Raw genomic sequence first — 22016 nt, 5'->3', positions numbered from 1 at the left:
ATGCTTTGAATTGATCAAAAGTAATGATAAAGACATTTATGATGTTACAGAAGATTTCTGTTTTAGACAAATGCTGTTCTTCTGAACTTTCTATTAATCAAAAAAAAAAAAAAAACTAAAAAAAATTTTTACTCGGCTGTTTTCAACATAATTATGATAATAATAATAAAAATAAGCAGTAAATCAGCATATTAAAATGATTTCCGAAGGATCATTCAACTCTAAAGACTGGAGTAATGATGTTAAAAATTCAGCTTTAAAATCACAGAAATAAATTACATTTTAAAATATATTCAAATAGAAACAGTTATTTTAAATAATACAAATATTTCAAAATTTTACTGTTTTTGCTGTACTTAAAATCAAATAAATGAAGGCTTGGTGAGCAGAAGAAACTTCTTTAAAAACATTAAATATCTTACTGTTCAAAAACTTTTGACTTGTAGTGTAAATTCTTTTTTTATGACTGAATTCCACTATTCTGTCCTTGTTTTTTCACATCATAGAAATCATAGCTTTCTTCTTCATCAGTTGGTGACCTGTCTCCTCTCTTTCTCTGTTAGGTGACGATGATGGTGATGGATATGAGACGGATCATCAGGATTACTGTGAGGTCTGTCAGCAGGGAGGAGAGATCATTCTCTGTGACACCTGTCCACGAGCCTATCACATGGTCTGCTTGGACCCTGATATGGAGAAAGCACCGGAGGGCACCTGGAGCTGCCCACACTGTGTGAGTAAACCAACTCTAAAACTGCAGCACTTACCTTCTGTAAAATGTTGGTTTTGTCCAAAGAGCTGTATTTCAAGCCCTGATGTATCTCTTCCTCTTTCAGGAGAAGATGGGCATCCAGTGGGAGGCTCGTGAAGACGCGTCAGATAACGAGGAGGATAACGAGGCGGGAGGCGAGGCGGAAGAGGACGACCATCACATGGAGTTCTGCAGGGTGTGTAAGGACGGTGGAGAGCTGCTGTGCTGTGACTCCTGCCCCTCGTCGTACCACATCCACTGCCTTAACCCACCCCTGCCCGAGATTCCCAACGGAGAATGGATCTGCCCTCGCTGCACTGTGAGTAAACTAGGTTACAACTTGTAAATAGGCTTAAAAGTAAGGGGTCACATGTGGCACTGTCAATTTTCAAGAAATTTCATAGGGAACCCTTCACAATAAGGTGTTGTTTGTTAAAATTACTTAATGTAATCATTAACATGAACAATAAACAATACATTTATTGCACTGTTTATTAATCTTGCATATTCATAATAATATAGTATTTTTAGATCATTATAAGTTATATTTTTATACATATATATATATATATATATATAAGAAATGTAATTCCAAAACAAAATACTATTATAAATACAAATTGTTTAAAAAACGTTTTATTCAGTACAAATAGTATGCTTTTGAATAATAATTCATATTAATGTAAATCAATTAATATAGAAGTTTAATAACTTGTATTTGTATTTGTATTTTTTTTTGTATAATATACATGCATGATAAATATAGTATTTAATTAAATGTAATTGGGACTCAAATAGCATAAAATAGTCTACTTTTGAATTATAATGTAATGTAAATACCATTCAATATGTACCATTACCATTAAATATGTACAAATTGATTGATAATTTAAGTATTTGTATTAGTATTATATGGGTATTATCCATATTATCCCTTTTTGCACTGTGAAATAATTTATACCTCATTTTTTCCCTCCAGTGTCCTACTATGAAAGGTAAGGTGCAGAAGATTCTGACTTGGCGCTGGAGTGAGCCGCCTCCTCCGACCCCTGTGCCACGGCCCATTGACCTCCCATCTGATGCACCTGACCCCAAGCCACTGGCTGGTCGTCCTGAGAGGGAGTTTTTCGTTAAATGGCAGAACATGTCCTACTGGCACTGCTCCTGGGTTTCTGAGCTGCAGGTACTAGCCCTGCTTCTTCTTTTTGTCTTAAAAACCAGGTTTTGGATGAATTCACACTTGCTTGGTCCTAATTTTGGTTTGCACTTTCTCTAGTTGGAGATGCACTGTCAGGTGATGTTCAGAAACTACCAGCGCAAGAACGACATGGACGAACCCCCACCCATAGACTTCGGCGTTGAGGGAGAAGAGGAGAAAAGCGACAAGAGAAAGAAAAAAGACCCCACCTATGCTAAGATGGAAGAGAAGTACTACCGCTTTGGCATCAAGATGGAGTGGATGATGATTCACCGTATTCTGAACCATAGGTGAGATGATCAAGAACTTTAGATTGAATCGCTTTGGACCAATTTCATGACTTTCCTCACATCATATTTTTTATTCTTTTCAGTGTGGATAAGAAGAATAACTGTCACTACCTCATCAAGTGGAGGGATTTAACGTATGATCAGGCAACCTGGGAGGCAGAGGATATGGATGTACCAGAGTTTGACACCTATAAGCTGCAGTACTGGAACCACAGGTACACAAGAGAACAGACGCTACTGTTAAATGAAGTGAAACAGCATTCGTAAAGCATTTCACGTCCAGATAATGTGAACAATAATGTTTAAGAAACGTTTGTGCTTAAATAATTTTTATAATTCCTGACAGTGCTATTTTAGTATTATTTATATACTATTATGGTTTTCAAAATTTTGACTTACATTTTATGTAAATATTTTAAGTTTTCATTTTAAGTTTAGTCGTAGTAATTTTATTTGCTTTTCTTTTTTTTTCTTTTTTTTTAGTTTATATTGATATTTGGAGTTTAATTTTTGTAATATATATTTTCAGTTTTTTATTTTAGATTTTAGTAATTTTTTTTTTTTTTTTTTTCCTCTCCTCTTCATTTTACTATGTTTTATTTATTTTTTGTTTTAGTTTGTTTATACTGTAGTTTACGTTTATTACTATTTTGCATTGGATTTTTTTTAAAAATATATTTTCAGTGTTAGTAATTGTTTTTTTTTATATATATATATATATATTTCGATTTAGGTTTAATTAACTTTTATTTTAGTTTATTTTATACTATTATAATTTATATTAATTATTTTTTTTACATATGATTTTAAAAATATATTTTCAGTTTTTAATTTTATTTTAGTTTGTCATTTCTTTAATATTACTATTTGTTTTTTTATTTTTTATTTTCTCTTTATATATTTAATCGTTTATCAATATTTTAAAGGCTTTTAGTTTCCATTTCAATTTCCTAAGAAGAAAAAATAAGTAAATAAATATTTAAATATTTTCTTTTTATTTATTTTTGTTTCAGTTTGATTTATTTCCAGTTAGCAATTTTAATGCTTCAATTTAAACTGAATTCGTGTTTTTTGCGCATTGTTTTTTTTTTTTTTTTTTTTTTTTTTTTTGACTTTCAAAACTTTTTTTTTTTTAATTCTTTTAGTTACCAATTACCCTGGTATGCAAGAAAAACTTAAGACATGGAAAGTTATACAAAAGCTTTTTTGTTCCCTTTATAATTTAAGAAATTAATTAATTACTTTAAAAAACTCAATAGCACACAAATTTGAAACCTTCAGATTCATAGTTCTGAAAATGCAAGAAACACACTCATCAGATTCATCTTTTTTTTTTTTTTCTTTCTCTCTTTAAGGGAGTTGATGATGGGAGATGAAGGGAAACCGGGAAAGAAGATGAAGATCAAAGGCAAGGTGCGAAAACTGGATCGACCTCCAGAGAACCCTGTCGTGGATGTAAGTGACCTTCATTGTTTTGGTCTTACACATCAATGACAGCACCTGTTAGACCCAGCTGCACCATTGACTTGCTCATCAGTGGCTATACCCATTTCTTACTCTCCTTTAGCCCACTATTAAATTCGAGCGTCAGCCAGAGTATCTGGACACCACAGGTGGGACGCTGCATCCGTACCAGCTGGAGGGGCTCAACTGGCTCCGTTTCTCGTGGGCTCAGGGAACCGACACCATCCTGGCAGACGAGATGGGTCTGGGAAAGACCGTGCAGACTGCTGTTTTCCTCTATTCACTGTATAAAGAGGTGTGTGGTTTTGTGATCCCAAACTTTTTGTGTTTTGGTAGAAATGTTATGTAAAAATTAAATGTCACCAATAGGGTTGGGTATCAAGAACCCAGTTCCATTTTAGAACCGGTTCCAAATTTCCAAGAACTGGGTATGATTTAAATGCAGGAAGGGAAAAAATTGCGCAATGTTTGTGTGCATCGCACACATCTGAAGAGCGGGCATGAACAATGGTCCCGGTGCGGGTTCCCTGCCTGTGTCCGTTCTCGAACCATTCCATGCGTTCAGGGCCAGATCTGACTTCTGTTTCACTCTTTCCAACCAATATGCACAAAATACATCAATATATCGTCATAAACACAGACGTTTTTTGTCAAAAGTAAACATGAGAGAGAAAATGCATGTGTAACAGTATTTTTACATCTGCGTGCGTTCGGTGTTAAAGAGACAGTAACCTAATAAACGTGCTACCTGTCATTAATGTTAATGCAAGAACAAAAAAATCATTCACTGATCTTGACTGAATATCTTTTGTAACTTTAGTGAGTTAATCTAAATTTTATTTATGAAAAAAAAACCATGCAGTGTTTTTAAGCTTTTGATTTAAATTTCTGTACCTGTAATTTGTTCAATTGTATTTTATGCTCTTGCTAATTTATTTGCTTCTTTTCATTTTATATTGACTGTTTACTTGCCTTTAACAATTTAATGTTTGAAATTGATATTTGTCGTTTATTAGTTGGTTTTGCTGTGGTATGTTTTTGTTAAAACTATTGGCAAACGTTCCTCTGTAACGTTCCACTTTGTAAAAATACAGACCTCATTGACCTCATTTTTATTGACTTTTTAATGTTATTGGAATCAAAACTAGGAATAGTTAAGAATTGGAATCGATAATCGGAATCGAGAAAATTCAAACGATACCCGACCCTAGTCACCAATACCTTTGTATATCGTATCCTCTTTCTTTACTCTTAAAATGCTGCTGTGTTCATCCTCCAGGGTCATTCGAAAGGTCCGTTCCTGGTGAGTGCCCCCCTGTCCACCATCATTAACTGGGAGCGAGAGTTTGAAATGTGGGCGCCGGATATGTATGTCGTCACATACGTCGGAGACAAGGACAGCAGGGCTGTCATCAGAGAAAACGAGTTCTCCTTTGAGAACAATGCCATACGTGGAGGCAAGAAACCCTCTAAGATGAAGGTTAGTGAGTTGGAGAACTATGTTTCCCATTGAAGGATCTTAAGGCGCTTGAATTCATATATTTGAGTGATTATTTCCTCATGATCATGCAGAAAGAAGCCTCTGTGAAGTTCCATGTACTATTGACCTCCTATGAGTTGATCACTATTGACACGGCCGTTCTGGGCTCCATCGACTGGGCTTGTTTGGTAGTTGACGAGGCCCACAGACTGAAGAATAATCAGTCAAAGGTGAGACCAACATAGATTATCCAATAACTTGACTAAGTGTTATTAAAACTGGTTCAGATTTCTAAATTGTACAATATGGTGGTTTGAAGTTTTAATTCTTTGCTGCTTGTAGTTTTTCAGGGTGCTGAATAACTACCCATTGCAGCATAAGTTGTTGTTGACTGGAACTCCTCTACAGAACAACTTAGAAGAGCTTTTCCATTTGCTCAACTTCCTTACACCAGAAAGATTCAGGTGTGTTTCTCATTAACATCAAATTGAAGGATCATGCAGGAACTAGAGAAACTTTCAATGATAGATTTTCCAACAGTCTTGAAATACTGTTTGATATTGAATTTTAGTGTTAAAAATATTAGTTATATATGTAATTAATTAATTATAATAAATATGATTCATTTATTTACTTTATTTTAATTTATTTGTAGTAATATGACTTAGAATATAAAATTAATTAAATAAAATGAGTTAAATGAACGACTCACAATGCACTTAAATATTTTAAACAAATAATATTCTCTGGATATGTTTATGAATATTTATAAATTAATATAATAATAATAATAATAATAATAATAATAATAATAATAGAAAAAAGAAAGTAAAAGAACTCCTTTATGAATTATTTTATAAATGTTTGTGTGTTGTAAAAAAGCAAAAAATTATTCCTTGAAAGAAAATCTGCACATAATTTTATGAATAATAATAATAATTTTAAGGGAAGACACTGCAGGCAGAAACACTTTTGTTTGTTTGTTTGTTTTAAATTCTCATGCACCTGTAAATTTTGAGATTTTTGGCTCAGTTGGCTTTTTATGAAATGTTTTTTGAGAGTAATGGAAAGAAAACATCCAAAATACACCTTTAGGTGTTTATTTTATGGCACTTTATCTATTTCTCTCTGTAGATTTTTATTGCAATACATATCTTTAAAGGCTGTTTTCTCAAAATGAGATTTTTCTTCTGCGCTGAAAATCTTCACTTTAGTAGTACTTGCATACACCAAACTTGCATACAACACATTTTATTTCTAAAAAAAAAAAAAAAAAAAAAAAAAAAAACATACATTTTTGTTTTCTGGCGTGTTGTGGTTTGTTTTTTTGTTTGTTTTTTTTTTGTTGTTTTTTTACTGCATTTATTGGCTTTTTTTTTTTAAATAATCCCCTCTGTAAAAGCTTTGAGTCTAATATGTCAGCAAAATAAAACAAGAATTTTGAACCTGGCTTCGTCCAATATTGAGACTTTTGTTCTAGAAATTTATGGAAATTAGCACATTTAATTAGATAACATCTCATTTGAATATTTCAACAGCATTTCAGAAAACATTTAATACAAAAAAAAAGTTCGTAATTCTTAGTGTAATCAACTGTAAGTCGGGGGATTTCTATTAGTTAAATTTTTATTTATTTATTTTTTTTTATAACCCTCACTTGGGGTGTCTCTCCTTAAATGGCACCATTTAGCACCATCTGGTGGCCCCCTGGGCATCTGCAGCCATTAATGACGGCTTCTCTCTCATTCTGCAGTAATCTCGAGGGTTTCTTAGAGGAGTTTGCCGACATTGCCAAGGAGGACCAGATCAAAAAGCTTCACGACATGCTGGGACCACACATGCTCAGGAGACTCAAAGCCGACGTGTTCAAGCACATGCCTTCCAAAACTGAGCTCATTGTCCGAGTTGAGCTCAGCCCCATGCAGAAGTGAGTATGTGATGAGGAATGGACTGAGAAGTAGGTTACAGGGGGGTGGAGTTTCTAAATCTTTCATCTGTGAATTCAGGAAATATTACAAGTTCATCCTGACCCGCAACTTCGAGGCTCTGAACACTCGTGGTGGTGGAAACCAGGTTTCTCTGCTGAACGTCGTCATGGACCTTAAGAAGTGCTGTAATCATCCCTATCTCTTCCCCGTTGCTGCTATGGTATGGTCCGCTTTTTACATGCCTTTAATAACAGACCAATACCGTGTCATATTATTAGGGCCCTATGAAATCCATTTTATTTTTTCCAATTTTTTTTTTTTTTTTTTTCCAAATTTTCAATGGTTAAATGTAAAAAAAAAATAAATAAATCAGAAAGCACCTCTAATTAATTTAAATATTGAAACGTACACAATTTAACAGAAATTTATTTAAAAGTTCAATTTCATTTTTACAAAATCCTTAGTTTTTCATTAATTTCTGGATTCAATTTGAATGGTCTCATTAAATGTTAATACTCAAACATCTCTAACTGATTTGATAAAAAATGAATTCATTATTTTATTTATTTCTTTTTTCAGAGATACAGTGCTGTGTATTTACATTTATCTTGTCAATTCTTCTAGTAAATATTCTTTGTTATATAATTTTAGTAGTACAATCATTACATTAATATATTTCTGTCAGTTTCAAGCTAAAACAACTTTTAAGTTTGTTTGTATATTATATGACAATGGTTTTTCTCAAATAAAACGGCAAAATGCACATGAAGTGAGACACAGCAGTTCTAGAAATTGTTTGTTCATTTACTCATTGATGCGAAAGAGGCTGAAGTGCATAGTGAGCGTTGCACGCTTTAGTATGTGTGGTAAATAAAACCACGCATCTGCGCCATTTATTCACACAGAGACACGCCGAACATGCAGGATTTATCTTTAAATAGTGATTTGGGGCTTAATATAAACAGACACTAGTCCATATTGCAATTTGATTTACATGTACTGACCAATTTTTGATTTATTCATCCAAAAAAATAAAAATTAAATTCCGTGTCATTCCGCATTATGCAGTAAATTGCATTTTTATGTCTGGATTCCCAGATTCTGTCCTTGTTTTCTGCATCATGGAAATCATTGGGCCCTATATCGTGTGATATTTGAGTGAATTGCGTATAGATGAAATTGAAAAGATTGACAAGACGTCTGATTCCCTGTGTGAAACAGGAAGCTGCCAAGATGCCCAATGGGATGTACGAGGGCAGCGCCTTGACTAAATCGTCTGGCAAACTGCTGCTACTGCAGAAGATGCTGCGGAAACTCAAGGAGGGCGGACACAGAGTCCTTATCTTCTCTCAGGTAAATAAGTAATTTTTTTTTTTTTTTAGGAATCATTTACCTCATTTAACAGTTTACAATCATTTACTTAAGTACTACCGTTCAAAGGTCGGTAGGATTGTTGTTTTTGAAAGAAATGAATGCTTTTATTCAACATACACACATTAAACTCATCAAAAGTGACATTGGAGACATTTGTAATATTCATTTCAAATAAATGCTATTCTTTTGAACTTTCTAAAAAATAAAAATAAAAAATGTTTCTCAAGCATAAAATCAGCATTGTTAGACTGGTGTAATGATGCTAAAAATTCAGCTTTGCATGACTGGAATAAATTACATTTTGATTACAAACTAATCAAATATAAACCACTTCTTTTAAATGATGATAATATTTTACAATTTTTTTACTGTGTTTTTGAAATTGTATTTTTTTTTGTTTGTTTGTTTCTAATGACAATAATGCCTATAATGCACAGCGGGTGTTTGAGATGTTTTCCAGGGCTCTACTTTTTAGAATTTCGAATTAAAGCAACAGAATAAAAACAAAACGAATAAGAATAAGTTACCGATCAAATGAAATCGGTATTAACAAAATTAATTTGTACTACGGAGGTGGTACAGAAGAACAATCAACGAAGCTCTTTACACTGCACTATGAATCTCATTTACACATGATGCTCCTAAATATTTTGACATAGTAGCACGCAGTAGTTTTTATTCGCAAATTCGACTGAAATGGTTGCGCTGTAGAACCCTGTTTTCTACCTCTTCTTTAGATGACCAAAATGTTGGACCTGCTGGAAGACTTCCTGGAGAACGAGGGATACAAATATGAGCGTATTGACGGAGGCATCACAGGAGGCATGAGACAGGAAGCCATTGACCGCTTTAATGGTGAGACCAAATGTTTGCTATGTAACTGATGTGGTTTGTTCTCTCTTGTGCTGTATAAACTCCATTTCTAAGCATCATAACTCATTTTTTTTTCTGCTCTAGCTCCTGGTGCTCCTCAGTTTGCTTTCCTACTGTCAACCAGAGCCGGTGGTCTGGGTATCAATCTGGCAACCGCAGACACCGTCATCATCTACGACTCTGACTGGAACCCTCACAATGACATTCAGGTGAGTTCAGGCATCGGTAATGGACTTTGTAATGTTTTGAAATCAGGATAATCTGCTAAAAATCAATGTGATCTTACTTTGTAAACTAATCCTCACCGGTGGTTGGCGTTTTCTCATTGTAGGCCTTTAGCAGAGCTCACAGGATTGGTCAAAACAAGAAGGTGATGATCTACCGCTTTGTGACCAAAGCCTCTGTAGAAGAGAGAATTACTCAGGTACACTACGTTTTTCTGTGAAACATAATGTGCCAGCACTGTCTTTTGAATCTGACATGGTTTCTGCGGGTCTTAAAAAAACGTCTTAAAAAGTCTCAATCATTTTCCGTGAATTAAGGCCTTGAAAAGGTCCTAAATTCATATAATCATGACATTAATTTTCGTGAGGGATTGTTTCCCCATGCTTTCATTTTAAAGTGAAACGAAAGTGTAATTTCTGTGCTACATGGCTTAGGTTGCTCAATATTTATTACACAGTATGTTGTAGATGGCGGTATGTGCTGCTATATCTGTCAGTTACCCAAAGAAGAACTTGTTTTGTTTTGTTTTTTTTTTTGTTTTTTATCACTTCAGTTCAGTTAGAGAACAGACAATCAAATTAAAATCAAACGCGGCTGCTCATTGCAGTGTGCCGAACAATCACATTTATTGTGAAGAGAGTGAGTCGAGCTGACTGACAAGAAGAGAGAGGAGAGAGACAAAACGATGGCGTTTCAAAACAAAATGCAAAAGCTCCTGTTTTAAAAATATTTTGGATTTTGAAAAGCCTGTTGACTTGTGCCGTTTCTACAAAGTGATTAATGTAAATTTCATATTTATTTGGTTCCACAGTGTTTGCTGATTTTTATTTATTTTAACTGTGTAATTTATTTTTTTTTATTTTATATTACATCAAGGTGTATGCCGTGCTTCCAAGCTTTCTTATTCGTTTTGCTAATAAATGTTTTACGTTTCTTATTTGTTTGGTTACAGTGTTTACTGATTTTCAGTTTTGCATACCTATTTAAACTTTAAGTTATTTTATATTAGGCTTATAACATGGTGTATCATTATTTGTTTTGTTAATAAAAGTTTACGATATGTTAATACCGCTAATTTAAAAGTGAAAGTAAAATGCACACAGTTACTTAAAACCGAAGGAAATTGAAGAAAGGAGGTAAAACTCAAACTAAAAACAAACAATTGCTAGACGGCGAATTGCTGCTAATTTGAAAGTGAAAGTAAAATATGCACTGCGCTTTTACAGAAGGAAAGTGAGGAAAAGAGGGAAAACTCAAACTAACTAAAAACGAACAATTGCTAGACGCTGAATTGCCGCTAATTTGAAAGTGAAAGTAAAACTCAAACTATACTTGGAAAATAATATTGCTATATTGTTTTCCCTTTGTTTTTTGTCTTTTTGTTTTTTTTTTCCTTAAATTTCCTTTAGTTGGTCTTAAAAAGGTCTTTAAGAAGCATTAAATTTACCCTCATAAAACCTGCAAAAACCCTTTTTTTTTTTTTAATTTAATCTCAAGGTGGCCAAGAAGAAAATGATGTTGACTCACTTGGTTGTGCGTCCTGGATTGGGCTCAAAGACCGGTTCGATGTCCAAACAAGAGCTGGATGACATTCTCAAATTTGGTACAGAGGAGCTCTTCAAAGATGAGGGCGAAGGTGTGTCTGGAGTTACAAAATGCTTTACTTTACATCAATACGGTTTCCAATCTAAAGAACTGACACTGAAGTCTTTTGTTCTTTTTAGGAGAGAATAAAGAAGAGGACAGCAGTGTGATTCACTATGATGACAAAGCCATCGACCGGCTGCTGGATCGTAACCAGGACGCCACAGACGATACCGAGCTCCAGAGCATGAACGAGTATCTCAGCTCCTTCAAAGTGGCTCAGTATGTGGTCAAGGATGAGGAGGAAGCGGTGAGTGGCAAAAGAGACAACTGTGGGTTGCTGGACATATGTGGGATAACAGCTTGCACTAGGATTGTGCGAGTTAATCAAAATAAAAATAGAAATCTTGATATGGCTTGGTGTTGCTTATAACATGCATTAGGGAAAATGATGTGTTCCAGCCATCTTCATAAACTTGTAAAGAGATGCTTTTTTTTTTTTTTTTTGGCGCTTCACATGGCAGTTACAATTTTTTCAATCTGAAAATGTTCCTTCGGCATTGTTTTTTGAACAAATCGTGCAGCCCTAGTTGGCACACATGCTATGACATGTAAAGTTGTGGTATATTATTATTATTATATGCGCTTTTTCACCCTGTTTCCTGTCTTCGCCCTCAGGAAGAGGAAGTTCAGAGGGAGATCATCAAACAGGAGGAAAGTGTGGATCCAGATTACTGGGAGAAACTGCTCCGGCACCATTACGAGCAGCAGCAAGAGGATTTGGCTCGTAATCTGGGCAAGGGCAAGCGAATCCGCAAACAGGTCAACTACAACGACGGATCTCAGGAGGACAGAGGTGAGAGATGTGCTAACACTATTAAACTCTGGACCAAAACTAAACCATGAACCTTGAAGTGTTTTGTCTAGGTTAATATAAACAGCCATTGAAAGTGCTTGTTTATGTGTTGTTAATCTTTCTTGTTCTGTTACAGACTGGCAGGATGATCAATCTGATGGCCAATCAGATTATTCTGTTGCTTCTGAGGAAGGAGACGAGGACTTTGACGAGCGCACAGAAGGTGGGAGTGGTGAGAGCAGTATGACTATGATCAAAAAAAGTATTTAAAACGTTTAAACTCCTTTTCTGAGTGCAAATTTTCACTGTCTACTTGCAGCCAATTCACGGCGACCCAACAGGAAAGGCCTCCGAAACGACAAGGACAAACCCCTGCCCCCCCTGCTGGCCAGAGTGAGCGGCAACATCGAGGTGAGTGAACGATACATGCCAGTATTTTATTTTATTTTTTTTCTTGGATTTCTGAAATGCATGTGTTTTGAGTTTAACATACTAAAACACTGTTTTGATTTGGCAGGTGTTGGGTTTCAATGCTCGTCAGAGGAAGGCCTTCCTGAACGCAGTGATGCGTTATGGGATGCCACCTCAGGATGCCTTCACAACCCAGTGGCTGGTCAGAGACTTGCGTGGCAAATCAGAGAAGGAGTTCAAGTGAGTTTGAACTTACGGAGTGGTTTTCATTCAAGTTAACAACTAGGTTATGATTATTATATAAATGGGGGAAAGAAAACAATGAATAGGATCATTTTAGGGCTGCAACGATTACAGTGAAATATTACAATAGTAATAAAACTTTTTTATCTTTTATAGTTACGCTCTAATATAATAATAATAATAATAATAATCATCATCATCATCAGTCTGGAGTAATGGCTGCAAAAAATTTAGCTTTGCATTGCAGCAATAAATTACATTTTAAAATATATTCAAATAGAAATGGTTCTTTAAATTGTAATAATATTTGACAAAATTGCTATTTTTACTGTATTTTTGATCATATAAATGCAGCCTTGCATTCTAAGCATAGAACACTTTCAAAAAACATTTAAAAAAAAAAAGCTTTGAACAGTACTGTATATGAAAAGATAAATGTGCATTTTAAGGTTACTCACAGATTAATCAGAAACTTTCCAAGTAGGCTTGCCACGATAGACGGTGTTGACGGTGTTACCGGTTTTAAGACGCAACACCGGTGACATCACTTTTCCACCGTGACACCGTCCCCACATTATTATTTTTTTTTTAAGTATTCGTTTTTTTATTAAATATTTATTTGAATTAAATGGAAAATATAATTCTAAATAATTTACTTAAGAGGAGAGCATGCACTATAATTAAAAACTGAACATGGCTACATTGCGTCATATTTCATTTATCACGTGAGGAGAACGAGAGGAGTCGAATTTACAGAAAGAGAATGGCGTTGTGTTTTTTTTTTTTTTCGTAATGTTAATAAAAGTTCTGTTTAATATCAGTGATTTTTTTTTTTTTGTACTTTCGTTGTCGTCCATTCAAACAATTGACGCCGAATTGCCAATTCCCGCAAAACTGAAAGTGAAAGTATAATACGCACGCATTTATAAGCTATTTAAACGCAGAAACAAAGAGGAAACCCCCACCCCCACGGTGATACCGGTATTACCGGTGTTGTCACATGTCGATTAACCGGTGGGGAAATTTCCTCATCGTCACAACCCTATTTCCAAGTGCAACTTTTTTTTTTTTTTTTTTTTTCTTCTTCCACCTACAGACATTTATCTGTAGTTGAAAGGCTCCTAGAAAAATAAAATCCTAGATAAATTGGCTGTCTTGTATCTATAAACTGATTTTAATGGTTTTGTCTGTTTCTACTTTCTCTCAGGGCTTACGTTTCACTCTTTATGCGGCACTTGTGTGAGCCTGGTGCAGATGGTGCTGAAAGCTTTGCCGATGGCGTTCCCCGGGAGGGATTGTCACGGCAGCACGTCCTTACTCGTATTGGTGTGATGTCATTAATCAGAAAGAAGGTAAACGAGTAATGCTTAATTGTAGATATCATGCCGTACAAAAGCTAAAGAGTTTACAAACAGATTAAATTAAATTTGCAAGATGCATGATTGAATGTTGCATGCACTGCAAAAAAATGAACATCCTTCTCATTGATTCTTTTCTAACCAATCCAAATCTAAACATCCTCACTAATATACTTTCCTTGAGATGCAAAATGAAGATAGCAAGTTGTGGTTTCTGAAAAACTGTTTTCTGAGTTTGTGCTCAAAACAAGAACGATGTGGTATAAAATGAATGTCTAATTGTTGTGTTTGTATACTTTTTTTCAGGTACAAGAGTTTGAGCATGTGAACGGTCAGTGGTCGATGCCCTGGATGATGGAACTGAATGAAAATAAAACCGTGTCCACCGCCGGCAGTCAGCCTGATTCCCCCAGCAAAACGCCCTCTACTGGCACTCCAGCAGACACTCAGCCAAACACACCTGCTCCAGGTACATCATGTGCCACATCCTCTCTTACTTGATTGCTGTTAAAATAAGGTGAATTATTAACCCTTTGCCTCGTTGTTCTGCAGATGCCGCTTCCAAAGCGGAAGATGGAGGAAAAGACGGCAATAAAGAAAAGGTGAAAAATGGAGATGGTGAGAAAGACGCCAGTGAGAATAAAGACAATGAAGTGAGTATCAGCTTATGCAACAAACTGTGTGGATCTCTCTTTAAAGCCTTGATATGTTTAGATGAATATATAAACGTGGTATGCGCTTTCCTATTAATATTGGTGAGAAAGCAGCAGTTTTCTCTGCTTTTCTCTGCAAGGAGAAGCTCACTTCCAGAACAACAATTTGCAGATAATGTACTCACCTCCTTGTCATCCAAGATGTTTGTCTTTCTTTCTTCAGTCGTAAAGAAATTGTGTTTGAGTTAAACATTTCAGGATTTTTCTTCATATAATGGACTGATGTGGTGCCCTGAGTTTGAACTTCCAAAATGCAGTTAAAATGCAGCTTCAAACGATCCCAACTGAGGAAGAAGGGTCTTGTATAAAGAACCGATCATTTTTTTTTTTTTGTTTGTTTGCTTTTCATTAAAAAAAATACAATTAAAATACTTTTTAATCTCAAACGCTTGTCTTGTCTTGCTCTGCCTGAACTCTGTGTATTCTGGCTCAAGACAGTTAGGATATGTTGAAAAACTTGAAGTATAAATTGTATTATTTTTATTAAAATAACCAATCGTTTCTCGTTTCTTTCTCAGCTGGGATTGTTTACAACTGCATTAATTAGACAAAATATTGTCTGTTTTTGCTCTATTTTGCCAACAAAAATCATTCCAAACATAGCCACAGCATGTGTAGAGGATTTTAAGTCTTGAGCTAATTGTTTGTAAATTGAATTTAAGTAGTTGAATAAGCTAAATTGCCTTTAATCTCATTAAAAGGTCATTGCCATTCCTGATGAAGATGACGAAGCTTCGTCTGCTTCTGAAGACAAATGCAAAGACAAAGAGGAGAAGGACAAGACGCCTGAATCCTCTTCAGAGGGAGACAAGGCTGATGGGAAGCAAGATGAGAAGGAGGAAGAGAAAGGCAAGTCTGGAGATGCTGAGGATAAGACCAACGACAGCAAGCCCAAAGGATCTGAGGCTGAGAAGGAAACTTCAGACACCAAAGGTAAACAAAATTGGAGTTTGACTTTCATAATAGTTTGATAGGGATCAAAAATATACTTTGTCCAAACATGCAATGGCTGATTTGTTTATATGCTTTTTTTTCAGGAGAAAAGAAGGATGACGAACCTGAGAAGATGGACACTACCCCTGTTACAGATGACAAGAAAGGTCTGTACCACCTGACTTGGTGGCATGATTATGTAGTTTCTGGGTCTCACTGTCCCACTTTACTAACTTGTCGTTCATTTCATTCCAGGTCAGAAAGACGAGAAGGACTCTGCTAAGACGGAGGAAGTGGGAAAACTGCAGAATGGAGAGAGTGCCAAAGACAGCGCAGCAGGAGCAGCAATTGAAGAGAGGAAGAAAGCCAAAACACGGTTCATGTTCAACATCGCAGATGGAGGATTTACAGGTAAGATCTCTTGCTCAGACTGTCTATTTCAGTTATTCTCAGGTTTTGTACTTGTTTTAATTCATAAATATAATACCTTGACAAGCTTCTAAGTTTTTGAAGATGTACCTTTTTAAGTTAGATTTTGGTTTATATATATTAAGTCATTGTCTCTCCCCCCCCCCCTTTTATTGTGACTTTTTTTTTTTGTTTGTTTGTTTGTTTGTTTGTTTTTTAAACTTATCTTTTTGTTTTCTTTTTTTGTTTTTTTAGATGTTTTTTTTTACTGTGAACAGCATTTAGATCTGCATTTTGCTTAAAAAGATGTATAACTTTATTTGAACTATTTAATTTAATTTAACCAATATTATTATTAACAATTTTTCAACAATTTATTACATTTAACAATTGAACTTTATTTATTTTTAACTTTATTTAATTATATGGTCATTATTATTTTATTTCTTTTATTAATATTTTAACTAAATGTAACTATTTATTTATTTTTTTTTTTTTTTTAGATCTTTATATTAGCTATTGATGTTATATTAGCCATTAATTGATATGTTGCCTTTTAATTAACTGTTTAGATACACACACACACACACACACACACACACACACACACACACACACACACACACACACACACACACACACACACACACACACACACACACACACACCTAAACAATATATATATATATATATATATATATATATACACACATATATATACACACAGAAAGACGTCAGATGGATTTAGAGGCTTTTGCATATATAATAACAATAATAATAATATATATGCATGCATGCATGTATGTGTATTTGTGTGTGTGTACACAGTGTATATATAATATGTAAAGGTACAGCTTTTTTTATAACAAAAATATAAAATGTATTGTTTTACCTGAATTTTACAAAGTTTAAATGCAACTAATTTAGAAAAGAGTCCATTAAAAATACTAATTTAAGTTATTTGTAAAAATATATATATATATATATATGAAGAGTTTCGTTGCAAAACGAGATATATCCATTTTGAGAAATGTTGGTTATTTGACATTATTATTTAAGACATCAACAGTCAAGTTCATTCACAATTTTTGTACATGAAACTATTACTTGAGCTCAGTGAAGGCCAGGGACACAATATTTTTCAAATCCAGGATATTTTTTATTTAATTTTATGTCCATAAATAGTTCATAAATAAGTCAAAAATCATGCCGAAATGCAACACATTTATCTTAACATTGTCAAACATCTTAAATTGGTTAAAAAAAACAATACATCATAAATATATGATATAGTATATACAAAGATTTATTAATAATAATAAGATTCTGAGTTAGTTTTGGCCAGAACATACACAACATAACATAACATAACTTTTTTTTTTTTTTTTTGCAAAACGCTATGAACGTAGCCTACGTGACTGACAGCTCGCCTACAGTATAAACAATTAAATGGTAAACGTTTTTTTAGTTAGCCTATTGAATCCTCTTTTTAAAAATATATGTTTTTTGTTTTGATATTATCGTTAAATCAATGAGCAAACTCGGAGCACTTCACCGGCATTGACTCTCTTCCCAGGGGATGCTGCGCTCGCGTGATCCTGACGTCTGTCCTAACCACCGCAGCATTTTGATTTTAGCTTATTTCGCTGTCCAGCTCAGTCCTCTTTGCTCATCCGATATTTCCTATTTCTTGTTTGTATTTTCGCGCTCTTGTCGTCGTTGATTGGACCCGCAAACCGAAGCGTACTGTATCTGCGCGCTGCTGCCAATAGGTATCTAAAACGTCACCCGTAGTGTAGTGTTCATGTGAAATGTAGGACGGAGGGGACAAACGACCCAGAGCGTCTCTGACATGATTTGCATGATTGGCTCATGCATCACCGGCCAAACTGGCTGGTAAGTTTTTATCAATACCCACCAAAATGATTTTTAACCCGCATTTGGCGGGTTGGCGGGTGTTAATTTCGAACCCTGGTTATATCGCACTTTGTAAAGAAACTGGTCTGGCGGATATCGCGTTTTGTGAAAAAATACATTTTATAGGAGGCCTAAAATGTACATTCTTAAATTTTATTAATGGCAGCATTTCACACATAGATTAAGGTACATCTGAACAGTGATTTCCAATAATAAAATCCAAATGTCAAAAAATGGCGTTTATCGCGTTTTGCAACCAAACTCTTCATATACATATATATATATATATATATATATATATATATATATATATATATATATATATATATATTTTAAAAATAGCAGACAGCATGTGGGATTTTTTTTTTTTTTTTAAATACAGCAAAATAAAAGATTCCGTTAAAAGTTTTTTTTTTTTTTTTTTTTTTTTTTTTTTTTTTTTTTTTTATACACAGGTACAGCTTTTTATATAACAAAAATATACAATATATTGTTTTACCTGAATTTCAATATCTACAATGCTTGTCAGTATTTTCTTTTTGTATATTTTATGGTGCTTGGTTGTTTTGCATCTTTAAGAATGTGTTTATTATTAAATGTGTTAAAAAGGCAGAATTATAACATAATTATTTGCAAAAATGCCTTAAGTCGAAGCATTTCTACAAAATTCTCTCTCTTTATTTTTCACGCAGAATTACACTCCCTTTGGCAGAATGAGGAGCGAGCCGCTACAGTCACCAAGAAGACCAATGAGATCTGGCATCGCCGCCACGACTACTGGCTACTCGCTGGCATCATACAGTATCCTTAAAAAAACCCCGCAGCTTTCAGCGTACATGTACATGTGTGAGTGCTTTTCAGATGTGTTTAGTGACCAGCACAGCATGAAATCTACCCTAACTCACTGTCTCAGACACGGTTACGCTCGTTGGCAAGATATTCAGAACGACGTCCGATTCGCCATTCTTAACGAACCCTTCAAGGGAGAGATCAACAGAGGGAACTTCCTGGAGATCAAGAACAAATTTCTGGCCAGGAGATTCAAGGTATTATGAAAAGACTCAATTTTTTTGTGTATACGAGTCTAGATATTTGAGTTAGTAACACATTTTCTCCTGTAGCTGCTTGAGCAGGCTCTGGTGATTGAAGAACAGCTGCGCAGGGCTGCATATCTGAACATGACTGAAGACCCTTCTCACCCCTCCATGGCTCTCAACACACGCTTCAGTGAAGTGGAGTGTCTGGCCGAGTCCCACCAGCACCTGAGCAAGGAATCCATGTCCGGAAACAAACCTGCCAACGCCGTCCTACATAAAGGTACGTCGCCTGACCTCGTTTTAGTTTTGAACTTCTGACTCAGTGTACAAGATGATGCTCACTGCCGCCTTCTATGTGTTTCTGACAGTCTTGAAACAGCTAGAAGAGTTGCTCAGTGACATGAAAGCAGATGTCACTCGTCTCCCGGCGACCATCGCCAGGATACCGCCTGTCGCCGTGAGGCTGCAGATGTCTGAAAGGAACATTCTCAGCCGTCTGGCCAGCAGAGGACCAGACACACAGTCTCAGCAGGTACATAGTCACATACCTGTATGATTGGACTATATTAGATTAGTTTTTAATAGTTTTTAATTACTTTTTAATCAGATTTTTTTTTAATAGTGTACAGTACCATTTTGAAAATTGTGTGCTTGTTTGCAAGATGAATTATGCATTAGATTTGTTATTTTTAAGGTGTATATGTAGAGATGGATGGAGAGATATAGATAAATGTTAAAGTAAAAAAAAAAAAAAAAAATATATATATATATATATATATATATATATATATATATACATACATACATACATACATACATACATACATACATACATACATACATACATACATACATACATACATACATTTTTTTTTTTTTTTTTATATAAAATGTACTTTTATTTTTTTTTTTTTTTTTTCCTGTCATTTTTAATATATTTTGCAGTCAGCAAGCAGGATTTTTAAACTAATATATAAATATTCATGTAATGATTCATTGAATAAAATGATTCATCCTGACAAGTGGAATTTTTAAATCCTAACTAAATGAGGAAATGTTTTAGTAAATGTCATAAATATATCAGGTAAATCTATCATGTATATTATTTTTATTGTATATATAATATTTATATATTCACAATTTTTAAAAAAAAATAGCAGATAGCAACAAAACTAAAATTGTAATTTATTAAAATGAGAAAAGATCCAATTAAAAAAATGTATATACATTTTAATATAAATGTTCTGTATGCACGTAATAACGTAATAAGTGTTGTCTTTAAAGTTGTTTCACAACATAATTTTGGAAAATATTACAGTAAAACTTCTATTTTATTATAAACATAAAATGTGTATATTCATAGAATTTATTACATGAATATTTAAATATTCATATAATAAAAAAATTCATCCTGACAAGTGGAAGTTCAGCTAAATGAGGAAATGTTGCTTTAGTAAATGTCGCAAATAAGTCAATTAATTTTTCATATATTTTTATTTTATATAATTTTATATATTTATATTTTATTTTTTAAAATGGCAGACAGAAAATGGCATTTTTAAATGCAAATGAGAAGTTTCCATTAAATTATTAATGTAATTTTTTTTGTATGCACATAACTGTTGTTTGTTAAAGGTGTTTCATAACAGTTTTGGAAAATAATAAAGTAAAATGTATTTTATTATAAACATAAAATGTGTATATTCATAATAAAATTATTCATTTTGACAGGTGGAATTTTTAAATCCAGCTAAATGAGGAAAATGTTGTTTGAGTAAATGTCATAAATATATCAAGTAATATTTCATGTATTATTTTTATTTTAGATATAATATTTATATATTCATATAATTTTATTTTTAAAAATAGCAGACAGCAAGTGGGATTTTTAAATGCATCTTTAGGAAAGACTAATTTAAAAAAAAACCACAATGTATAAAAAAATGGAAACAATAGCAGACAGATTTTATTCAAAATATTTTTATTTTATATAAAATATTTAAATATTCTTTAGTTTTATTTTCAAAAATAGCAGACAGCATGTAGGATTTTTAAACGCAACTAATTGAGAAAAGATTTCATAAATGTACATACATCTAATAAAAAGTATTGTCTTTAAAGTTGTTTCATAACACATTTTGGGAAAATATCAGAGTAAAGCATATTGTATTTTATTATGAACACAAAATATATATATTCATAGAATTTCATGTATTATTTCTGTTGTGTATATATAATATTTATATAGTCATATAATTTTATTTTTAAAAATAGTCAAAGTGGGATTTTTAAATGCAACTTTAGGAAAGGCCACAGTAATTTAATAAAAAAAAAAAAAGATAACTATACAAGGAGATTATTGTCCTATTCAGTTAGTTGTAGATCTGTTACATATTAAGTCTGTAAAAAAAGTCACCAGTAATGTTTTCCAAGGAATCAATTACTTTCTAAATTGACTGTGGAAAAAAAACAAACTTGACATGTTGTTAGTTTGTGTTTTCAAAGTAAAACATGAGGTCAGGCTATTATCCACCGAGATGCCGCAGGATATAGTCTTTTTTCCATTTAAACAGATGACGCAGTTTTAAAAGGTTGTGTGACGTTTACGTACATAATGATGGGCAGTGACATCAAGTACAGAATTATCAATGTTTGCTTTAGGCACTTTCTGTATTTTGGTCATCAAAATCCTCATTGCTTTTTTGTTAACGGCTGTTCACGCTGTGTTCACGTTGCCAGGTCCAGCAGTAGCCTGCAGGAGACACCAGTCCTCAGAGCGCCGCACACCATGTCTACATTCCTGATTGCACATGATATCTCGTCTTAGCTTGAATCCACACCCTCGTACTGTCCGCTCAACCCTGAGGGCTGTGGATATTTGAGCTGTTGTTTTTTATTATTTTCCTAATTAATATTGTTTACATAATATTGTTGATGATGGTTTTTGGGACCTCAATAAAAATGTTCAATAAA

General features: G+C 33.8%; 1 protein-coding gene across 2 annotated transcripts in view; it reads left to right on the top strand.

Annotated features, from left to right (window-relative positions):
* chd4a (chromodomain helicase DNA binding protein 4a) overlaps window positions 1–22016 on the top strand; it is a 33095-nt gene extending 11079 nt beyond the window's left edge. Inside the window, exons 9-41 of one of the 2 annotated variants that reach the window (XM_051136754.1) lie at window positions 564–733; window positions 837–1070; window positions 1731–1934; window positions 2028–2239; window positions 2323–2454; window positions 3595–3694; window positions 3807–3998; window positions 4983–5183; window positions 5276–5413; window positions 5526–5647; window positions 6937–7110; window positions 7190–7331; window positions 8333–8464; window positions 9223–9340; window positions 9443–9567; window positions 9690–9782; window positions 11081–11219; window positions 11308–11477; window positions 11846–12023; window positions 12160–12246; window positions 12343–12434; window positions 12541–12674; window positions 13885–14029; window positions 14342–14504; window positions 14588–14688; window positions 15450–15681; window positions 15786–15848; window positions 15937–16092; window positions 18699–18807; window positions 18920–19052; window positions 19128–19323; window positions 19412–19575; window positions 21783–22016. In XM_051136754.1, the coding sequence (XP_050992711.1) occupies window positions 564–733; window positions 837–1070; window positions 1731–1934; window positions 2028–2239; window positions 2323–2454; window positions 3595–3694; window positions 3807–3998; window positions 4983–5183; window positions 5276–5413; window positions 5526–5647; window positions 6937–7110; window positions 7190–7331; window positions 8333–8464; window positions 9223–9340; window positions 9443–9567; window positions 9690–9782; window positions 11081–11219; window positions 11308–11477; window positions 11846–12023; window positions 12160–12246; window positions 12343–12434; window positions 12541–12674; window positions 13885–14029; window positions 14342–14504; window positions 14588–14688; window positions 15450–15681; window positions 15786–15848; window positions 15937–16092; window positions 18699–18807; window positions 18920–19052; window positions 19128–19323; window positions 19412–19575; window positions 21783–21794 (4763 nt within the window). In that variant the 3' untranslated portion in view covers window positions 21795–22016. Of the gene's footprint in view, window positions 1–563; window positions 734–836; window positions 1071–1730; window positions 1935–2027; window positions 2240–2322; window positions 2455–3594; window positions 3695–3806; window positions 3999–4982; window positions 5184–5275; window positions 5414–5525; window positions 5648–6936; window positions 7111–7189; window positions 7332–8332; window positions 8465–9222; window positions 9341–9442; window positions 9568–9689; window positions 9783–11080; window positions 11220–11307; window positions 11478–11845; window positions 12024–12159; window positions 12256–12342; window positions 12435–12540; window positions 12675–13884; window positions 14030–14341; window positions 14505–14587; window positions 14689–15449; window positions 15682–15785; window positions 15849–15936; window positions 16093–18698; window positions 18808–18919; window positions 19053–19127; window positions 19324–19411; window positions 19576–21782 lie in introns of both variants that reach the window. The other variant, XM_051136752.1, reaches the window with a different exon arrangement.

The sequence above is a fragment of the Labeo rohita genome, chromosome 19 (assembly GCF_022985175.1).
Source record: "Labeo rohita strain BAU-BD-2019 chromosome 19, IGBB_LRoh.1.0, whole genome shotgun sequence".
Taxonomy (NCBI): domain Eukaryota; kingdom Metazoa; phylum Chordata; class Actinopteri; order Cypriniformes; family Cyprinidae; genus Labeo; species Labeo rohita.
This window is presented reverse-complemented; position numbering and strand designations above follow the sequence as displayed.